We start from the raw sequence: 9,400 nt of genomic DNA on the forward strand, positions 1-9,400 counted from the left end.
CCTCACCCTGGTCCACCTGAGCTACATTTGGCGGGCGGCTTTGGCGCTGGAACCCGGGCTGGGTCTCTCGGCACCATTACGGGCAGGGCTGCCTTGCACACCCTCGAGAAATGGTCAGGCAGTCCGCACCTACCACATGTCCTCCCCATCACCGGACACTCAGTTGGGTGAGGAAGATCATACCCGCACTTCTGGCATGATTCACCCGCTCTTCCTGCTCTGTCACGGGGGCCTGCCCCAGGTCTTCTGACTCCTCTGCCACCCCACCACATGGCACACACCTCCTCAGACTTGACTGAGCGGGACCCCATCTCCATCCTGGCTGCCCGAGCCTCCGCCACCTCATGGCACCGGCCCAGCTCAAGGATGCGGGGGAGAGTGAGTCCTGGCTCTCTCAGGACCTGCCTTCTGAGTTTGCCCGAGGAGCATGCCTGGATCAGCATAGTTCGTATCATGTCCTCTGCGTCTCCCCACGCACATGCCAGCGAGAGGCGACGCAGGCGTCCATAAAAGGTGTCCAGCGTCTCATCTTCCTTTTTGTTTCGCCGACAGCATCACAAACCTTTCATAGTCAGAGTTGGCGAGAGGCAGAAAATGAGCCTGGAGGGCAGTCTTAGCTGCGTCATAGGAGCCATCACCCGGTGGCAGCGCCTCAAAAATCTTTTGGACCGAAGGCCCCGCCGAATACAGCATAGTTCCTAGACTGCTGTCATCATCTGTCACTTGTGCATGTCTAAAGTACATGTCGAGGCAGTTGACCCACCTCTTCCATCTGGGCCCAATGCTGGATGGCGGGCCCGATACGTCGAACTCAGGGATTGGCTGTAGGGCCGCCTGGGCATGTGCCTGGGCCATGATGGGAGGCCCTTGCTGAGCAATCTGCTGCACCGCCGGCGGCGCCTGAGGCAAAGGAGCTTGCCCACCTGCTTGAACTTGAGGGAGTTGCTGTGGAGCTGCTATCTGTGGCTGCACCTGAGTCACAGGGACCTGACCCCTTGCTGGAGCTAGAGGGACTTGTTGTTGTGCCGCTGCTTGTCCGCCGTCTTGGGGGAGCTATTGGACTGCTGGGAGCCCACCGTCTTGATCTTCAGAGTCGCTCATGGGCCTGAGCGCACAGGCACCCCCACTTTGGACCTTGGGGGCCGCAACTCAATCGCCCACCACCACAGCACAGTTCTGATGCCCCACCCAGGAAAATGAAAAGTCCAACCTGGGGGAATATGATGGTGCAATGCCAGGCCGCTTCATGCGCCCACACAGCAACTGGACCTGAAGAAGAACCAGAAGAAGAAACCAAAATGGAGGGTCCACCACTGCAGAAATCCTCACTGATGATGAAGAGGATGAAGAAGAAGCCTCAGCAGCCTGATGATGAAAGGGATGAAGAAGCACCTTAACCCCAGCTGCAGTAGCACCCAGTGGGTGTAGGAGTCCCAAAAATTGAGCCAAGAAAGAGAGCTGGGCTATGCAGGCCCAGCCATTATAGCCACTCTTGCTTACACTCGACGTAGGAGACCCACATTTTGAAGAAAAATCATAAATAGGGCATGGGCATGCAGGTATAACTGCCTGCTAGCAGTGTGTCTAAAAATTAGGCCTGGATGCCACTCACCGCCCAAACCGGAGCTCAGTGAAGTTCCACGGCCTCATTGACAAAATGGCCGCCAGCCGCATGTGCGATGCACGGCCACGGCACGAAACGAAATGTCCGTTGATTCTGTTTCAGGGAAAAAATTATGCAACTTCGTCACCGCCGGGCCCAGGCATCGTCCTCCACCCATCGCCACTTTTAGGGGTTTGTCCAGACCCCCCATGCGATGCCTGTAAGCCCCCAACCTGGCAATGACCACACCACACACGTCCTTGCTGTTCGGGCTTCCCGGTTGCTCTGCCCACGTCTGGGAACGCCCCCTTTATTTATGCTGCACGCAGCGGCATGCAACGTCACGCCGCCGCGTGCGCGTCCCTGCAAAAGGGGCAGCGCCACAGAAAGCATTTAGGTCAGAAATGCTGAAAATATTTGAGAGGCAAAAACCCTCAACTAGCCATGCTCCGACCGCGCCTTCCAAAGAAGCCGGTAAAGAAAGGGCTCGCGCCAAATCCTACGCGACCTCGAGCCCAGGACGAAGGCCAGATCCTAATCGAGAGCCGTTGAAGCCTTGACGCAATGAGAAATCATCGAAGGATCCTTTGAGCTGTAAGTCGAAGCATAAGTCGAGATCGAGGTCATTGACCCCATCGACGCCAACTGCGCTTTCGACGGCAGCTGCACCCTCGACACCGGCAGCATCCACGCCAGCTGCGACATCAACGCCAGCTACACCATCGATGCCAGCAGTGCCTTCTACGCCTATGGCACCTTCAACACCATTGAAGCCTTCAAAGTCTGAGACAACTTCAGTAACAATCTCGACAACTCCTCGAGAGTCGATTTCTACATTTCTAAAACCTATGCCCATTCCGGATAAGACGTACATTCCTTTGCCAAGGAAAGATTACTTCAAATCTCTAACGTCAATTTATGAGGAAAATGATCCATCAGATACTGATGTGCATTTTAGGCTTCAATATGGTACACCTAATGTGCCTCAAAGCTTTATTTCAGAAGAATCAAGGTTAAAAGATCTATGACAACCTGCAAACAGCCAGTGGGGTAGACACTTCACCAGAGCTTGAGTTTGGTAGACCTGGTGCTGGTGAGCATGCAAAAATGCTTCATATAGACAGTTGATGTCTAAGGTTGTAGACTACTTGGGGTGGAGTAGGCCTACTCTTCCTTTTGAGCAGGATGATCTTGTGTACATCCTTGATAAGGGTTCGCAAATGGATCCTATTGTCACATTTCACATTGCTAGTAGTGACCCCAACTACCTATCGAAAACTGGTGGTGCAGGCAGCTACAGCAACTTCAAAACAGGCTGCATATCCTCCAGATAAGTATGACAAGAGAGTAGATGCATGGACAAGGAAGGTATTTTCTGCAGTGTGCATGCTTCTTAAATGAGCCAACTCCGAATGCGCCTTAGCAAAATTCTCTTCCACTCTATGGGACTGTATTTCCTTGGCGACAGAGCACATTCCCGAGGGGGAGGAACGAGACCGATTTGTGGCTATTATTGGAGACAGTAAAGAAGCCATGTGCAAGTCTCTTCTGTTGGGTCTGGATTCTGCTGACAGCATCTGCAGAACCATGGCAACTAGCACCGTAATATGCAGATTTGCGTGGTTGAGGAAGTCGGGATTTGCACCGGATGTGCAATCCAGACTCCTTAACATGCCTTTTGATGGGTATCACCTTTTTGGCAACAAGGCTGACGCAAGCGTTGCAGACCTCGAAAGCGTTATTAGGCAGCCTCAGCCTATTCACCTACTGTACTGCCTTGGAGGGTTAGATCTTTTCGCTACTACTCAGTTGGAAGAGCAAGAGGAATGGCTGGTCAAAGAGGCCAAGGAAGATTCTCGTGGCGGACGAGGGAAAGGTACTAAGCCTGCTCAAGCAGGGGCATCCTTACCAACAGCCACTGCAACAGCCACCTCAAAACCTCTGATGTCTTGAGTCACGAAACACCAGTGGGAGGCAGGCTGTCTCAGCATCTGAAAGAATGGCAAGACATTACTTCGGATGCTTGGGCATTGGAAACCATAGCACAAGGTTACTGACTTCCCTTCATGCAAATACCTCAGAACCATCCACCGGGAAGCCACTCTTTGAGAGTTCCAGATCCGCTCCTTGTCCAGGGAATGTTGACCCTGCTAGAGAAAAGTGCTATAGAACCAGTGCCTGTAGCGGAGAGGAACAAGGGGTGGTACTCTCCATATTTCCTAATACCCAAGAAGGACGGAGGGCTGAGACCCATCTTGGACTTGAAATACTTGAACAAGTTCCTCAGGAAGGACAAATTCTAGATGATCACGCTTTCTCAGATCCTTCAGGCCCTCCAACTCCAGGATTGGATGGTGTCATTGGGCCTTCAGGATGCTTACTTTCATGTGCCAATACATCTCAAACACAGAAAGTACCTGTGGTTCGCCGTTGACTGTTCTCCTTATCAGTTTCGAGTTCTGCCTTTTGGGCTGACCGCCACTCCGAGGGTTTTCACCAAGCTGATGACAATAGTTGCAGAGAGTCTCAGGAGAGGGGGGATTCACATCTACCCCTATCTGGACGTTTGGCTGATCAGGGTGCGTTCTCCTGAACAAGCACTGGATCATCTCAATGTCGCCTGCCACTCTCTTCACAGACTGGGCTGCTCCCACAATTGCAAGTTGTCTCATATGACTCCTTCTCAAAAGCTCCAGTTCATCGGAGCTGTACTGGACACATCCTTGAGAAAGAGCTCACCACCCGAGGTGAGGGCTCAAGACATTATGCAGATGGTCTCCAAGTTTGAGTGCCCAGCGTCTCCCGGCCTTTGACTTTTTTTTGGTTGCTCGGCCTCATGGCATACTGCATTTTTCTGGTGCCAGAGGCTGTCTTGAGAATGAGATCCCTTCAATGGGCTCTCAGGACTCGATGGTCTCAGTTCTCAGGCAACATGTCAGACCTACTTCAGGTTCCAAGCAGGGTCGTACAGGATCTTCTGTGGTGGGCCTGCAAGGAAATTATTCTAAAGGGAGAACCTTTTTGGCAACCGTGGCCGGCGATAACAGTAGTGACGGACGCCACAGTCACGGGGTGCGGAGTCCACGCCAACGATCTGACAATCAGCGGTCGTTGGTCTCCATCGGAGTCCAAACTGCACATCAACCTATTGGAGCTGAGGGAAATCAGACTAGCACTGAAGGCCTTTCTGCCATCTGTACGGGGAAAGAATGTCCTGATAATGACGGACAACACAGTGGCAATGTACTACCTCAACAAGAGAGGAGGTGTAGGGTCACTACCATTGTGCATAGAAGCAATGCAGCTCTGGTTCTGGGAAATTCAAGAAGGAATCTCTCTATCAGCAGTTCACCTAGCCTGAGAGGAGAACACGGCGGTGGGCGATCTGAGCAGGCAGAGCACAGTCTCCCACGAGTGGGAACTAGCTCAGGAAGTCCTTCAAGAACTCTTCACCCTTTGGGGAACCCTGCAAGTGGATTTGTTCGCGACCAGTGTCAACCAGAAATGTGAACTGTTTTGCTCCAGGGAATTTCCTCCAAGAGGAGCTCTAGGGGATGCATTTTTAGTGGATTGGAAGTTTCCACTCCTGTACGAGTTTCCTCCAGTCCCCATCATTCCTCATGTGATCAGGTGGTTGAGAAAGTTTGTGAAATCCATTATCCTAATTGCCCTGGATTCGGCCAGGAAAACGTGGTACCTGGACCTCTTCCCTCCAATGCGTCTTCAACAAAAAGAGGACCTTCTCTCACGAGAGGAGGGTCTGGTTCTCCATCCAGAGGTCAAGACACTCCACCTTCATGCATGGTTTCTGAGAGGTTAAGATATAAGGATTAGGACCTCCAAGATAACATAACAGAGATCTTGCTTTCGGCCAGAAGGCCAGCAACGAAATGTTTGCACCGCAAACGTTCAAACATGTTCAGCAGTTGGTGCAGGGATAAGAATGTGGATCCCTTTCTATGTGTTATATCTATGGTGCTTTCTTTTTTGTTAGATTTGGCTAATCTGGGGCTCCACTTTGGAACAATGAAAGGTTACGTGGCGGTGCAATCTATTTTCAAGCGCTCTTCAGAGGAAGATTCTTATTTTAAAATCCCTCTGATTGTTCAATTCCGAAAGGGTCTTACTAACATATTTCCACCAGTTCCATTCAAAGTCCCTGTATGGGATCTTAACCTGGTGTTAAAATTTCTAACATGCATTCCTTTTGAGCCATTAAGGCTATTAACCTTAAAAACTGTTTTGCTAATAGCAATAATGTCAGCCTGCAGCTTAAGTGAGTTGCAGGCACTTTCCTGTAAACATCCACATACTGTTTTCCATAAAGACAAGGTTGTTCTCAGGGTGAAACCGTCTTCTCTCCCGAAGGTAGTCACTGACTTCCACTTGTCGCAAAAGATCATTTTGCCAACTTTCTATCCACCTCCTCATCCTGGAGAGATTGCATAGGCTGGACCCAAAAAGGGCTCTCGGTGTTCATATACCAAGAATGGCTACGTTTTGTCAAAATGACCAATTATTCATTGGCTATACAACCCTAAATTGGGTTTAGCTGTGAAAAAAGAGACTCTATCCAGATGGATCATCCTGGCTATTGGGGAATGTTACAGGTTTGCGGGCAAAGACCCACCGGAAGGATAGAGAGCACATTCCACAAGGGGCATTGCTACCTTTGCCCCTCTTTAGAGAGGTGTTCCACTCAGACATTTGTGCAGCGGCCACTTGGTCGTCTGTTCACACGTTTGTGAAACATTACCGTCTGGATTAATCTTCCAGTCAAGAAGGGCAATTTGGAAAAGCAGTCCTTCATTCAGTCCATAATAACAATTGAGACAAAATATAATTCGTACTCCCACCACCAAATTATTACTGCTTTGGGATTCTATCATAAGATGAGGAATATGTGGGAGGACACAATCCATTAGAAGAACAAGTTACTTACGCCTGGTAACGTTCTTTCGATAGGATGTTCCTCCCATGTATTCCTCATCACCCCTCCCAGCCTGCCCGCCGTAGAATTTACTGTCTTTACACTTTGCGCTTTCTTGGTGCCTACGGTCTATGGTGCGCTTGGTAATTCCTCTACAGGAGGGGGAAGAACAGAACTGAAGCCAACAGGTACTGTATGTGCTATTTATACGGATGACATCGACAGTCGAACGGAGGTCCTCAACGGACATCGACTAGACGAGATGGCACACAGCGCCCCCGTCGAAAAATGTCTGAAGCCGCTGAAGCTGAAAGGATAATTATCATAAGATGAGGAATACGTGGAAGGAACATCCAATAAAAAGAACGTTACCGGGGGTATGTAACTTGTTCTTCTATGTATGATCCACCATAATGACAATCAAACTATACCGGTGACCATTAATTTGACGCAAACAACCTTCTACTTTGACTTACCTCTTTGAAGCAAGAGTTGACATAAGTGAAGGCCTTCTAATTCATACACGAGTCATCACCCTAACAATTTGGATATTGCAAGAATTGGAGGTATGTTCATCATTTTCAATACCTACCCCTCCATGCACTTCCTTACTCCCTCAAGGAATCGTTGAAGGTTATGCTAGACCCCATCCTTTTCCTTCCTTGTTCTCTTCTTTCCCTTGTTTCCTTAATGTATACCCTGCCATAAAGCTGTCATCCACTCTTCCTTTCCTTTTTTTCAATACCTTTCTCTCATCCTATAGCCCTAACACCAAATCCAACCCTCCCTCCTAGTCGCTGCCTTTTTCTTCATTCCAATGTTTCATATCTTATTGTAAGGGTTCATACTTGTAGCTCGCCGAAATATAAACTTTGTATTTCATCAGTTTTTATTTTTTAATTAATCATTGAAACAATCATAATTAAATACACAAAATATATATATGCAGTTTTTTAAATGGTAATTAGTTGTATCTGACAACCACCGTGAATATAATTTGTTCTCAAACTCCATGTTACGATGCATATTTTCTTTCTACAGGCTTCGGTTTTCTCATGTGTACGATTGATTGAAGTGCACAAATAATTTTTCACTTCAAGATTTGTGTTTAAAAAATGTTATTTTTGCTTTCTCTTTGCAGATGTGGATTTTGCTATCTGGAATTAGAGAGTGTTCCTGCTGGAGTGTACAATGTTATTCCCACCACCTTTCTCCCTCAGCAGGAAGGGCCTTTCTTCTTGGACTTTAACAGTGCCATCCCAATCAGGGTTTCATCACTCCAATGATGGCGGACACTATAAGCAATGCAACATTCTCAGGACAAAAGACAATGGCTCAGACTTTTAAAAATCAGAACTGCTTCCACACACTGCACGATGGAAGCTATTCAGCACTTAAAAGGTTTACATGTGACAGTCAAAGAATTGGAGTCGCTTTAGCACCCACCCCCATATTGAATGTTTCGGACGAAAGCAGGGTAGCCGTCATGTCTTCAGATAGAAAAGATATAGCATCTGTAGTCTAATGAAATATCTAGATTTCAGATATTCCGGGTTTAACAGGGAAAATGGTATGTGCGCCTCTGTCCGTGACGTTGATGGATGTTAACTGTGAATGATGGGCAGGCCTGCAGTTCACCAACCATCATTCTTGGCTACATGCATAGGATGCCATTTCCTGGACTGTTGAGGTAAAGACCACTGCACCTCATGAGATTTCTGATCATCAGTGATCAACCTTTACCCCATGTAGCTGGAGCTGGATTGTATACGTCTCTGAACAGTGCTCTGGGAGTTCTTTATATGAAGGGAGATGAAGCCACATGGATGCATTGGTGACATGCATTGCTCATGTTTACTTATGGGCAAGGGTGGACTGGACATTAAACATTCCTGGAAAAAGTCCAGTTTGTTAGCTGCATAAAGGCTCCAGGTCTGGGAGCATTATAAGGTAGTGCTGCATCAATGCAACAACAGGCACCCTTTATCCTTCCTTAGTCAGCCCAGTGGTTGAGACAACTGGGAAACGCCCAAACGCCATGTGGCATCCAGTCAGTCACATAGACATTCACGAAAATGTGTTGTCGGACATTATTTTATATTATTGCACAGACCGGAATAAATGGTTGCACACGTTCTATGGCTATAACCATGACCCAAACCTACATCTTACAGTGGGAAATCTGATGGGAGATTTTGATTAAAAAAAGGATAGCACCTGGTCACTATCTGAAAATTGTTTTAATAGCAAACGCTGAAATAAATGAGAAGCTGTGATCCCACACCACATTCTGGCAGCCCACTATGCTGTATACCTGTAAAAACATCTAGTTGACGATGTAAAATATGGTATCATTATTTTATCCATTGGCAACATCTGTACTTAATATATTATAGAGATCTAATATTGTGTGCTAATTATTGTGTACATTTTTATAAAATGACGCCTGCTCCAGTCCAAATCTACAATATTTGTATTCCTGTTGGCCAGGTTTCGCACTAACAGAGCATGCTTAACGTGTCCCTCTCCCAGCCCACGTGCTTGACATATCCCTGGGAATCAGTGTCACCAGTAGGTCTTCTAAGACTGTTGCAGCTCCAGATTTGCAAGTAATCTCCTATGTGATTCCATATCTGTGCATTCTTATAGATATTTATTGTTGATTTGACTGGATGTTACTATTTGGTGGATCACCACACATTGTTCCACTTGATAACCACTACTCCAGTGTTAGTCAGCCACTGAACTTCCCAGAGGCATGACCACATCACCATCTTTGTATGTAAATAGAAACCTGTCAAAACAGCCACCAATAGTATGGAAATCGATGCTTGCTGTACCAGGATACTTTGCGGGTGTCAGCAATC

The 9,400-nt window shown here is 47.7% G+C and overlaps 1 protein-coding gene across 2 annotated transcripts in view; it reads left to right on the forward strand.

Moving 5' to 3' along the window:
• Positions 1 to 8,937, forward strand: part of CAPN7 (calpain 7) — a 578,129-nt gene extending 569,192 nt beyond the window's left edge. Inside the window, exon 19 of one of the 2 annotated variants that reach the window (XM_069648744.1) lies at positions 7,675 to 8,754. In XM_069648744.1, the coding sequence (XP_069504845.1) occupies positions 7,675 to 7,819 (145 nt within the window). In that variant the 3' untranslated portion in view covers positions 7,820 to 8,754. Of the gene's footprint in view, positions 1 to 7,674 lie in introns of both variants that reach the window. The other variant, XM_069648743.1, reaches the window with a different exon arrangement.
• The last annotated feature ends 463 nt before the right edge of the window (positions 8,938 to 9,400 follow it).

Source organism: Ambystoma mexicanum, chromosome 2q (assembly GCF_040938575.1).
Source record: "Ambystoma mexicanum isolate Mex_15411 chromosome 2q, UKY_AmexF1_1, whole genome shotgun sequence".
Taxonomy (NCBI): Eukaryota; Metazoa; Chordata; class Amphibia; order Caudata; family Ambystomatidae; genus Ambystoma; species Ambystoma mexicanum.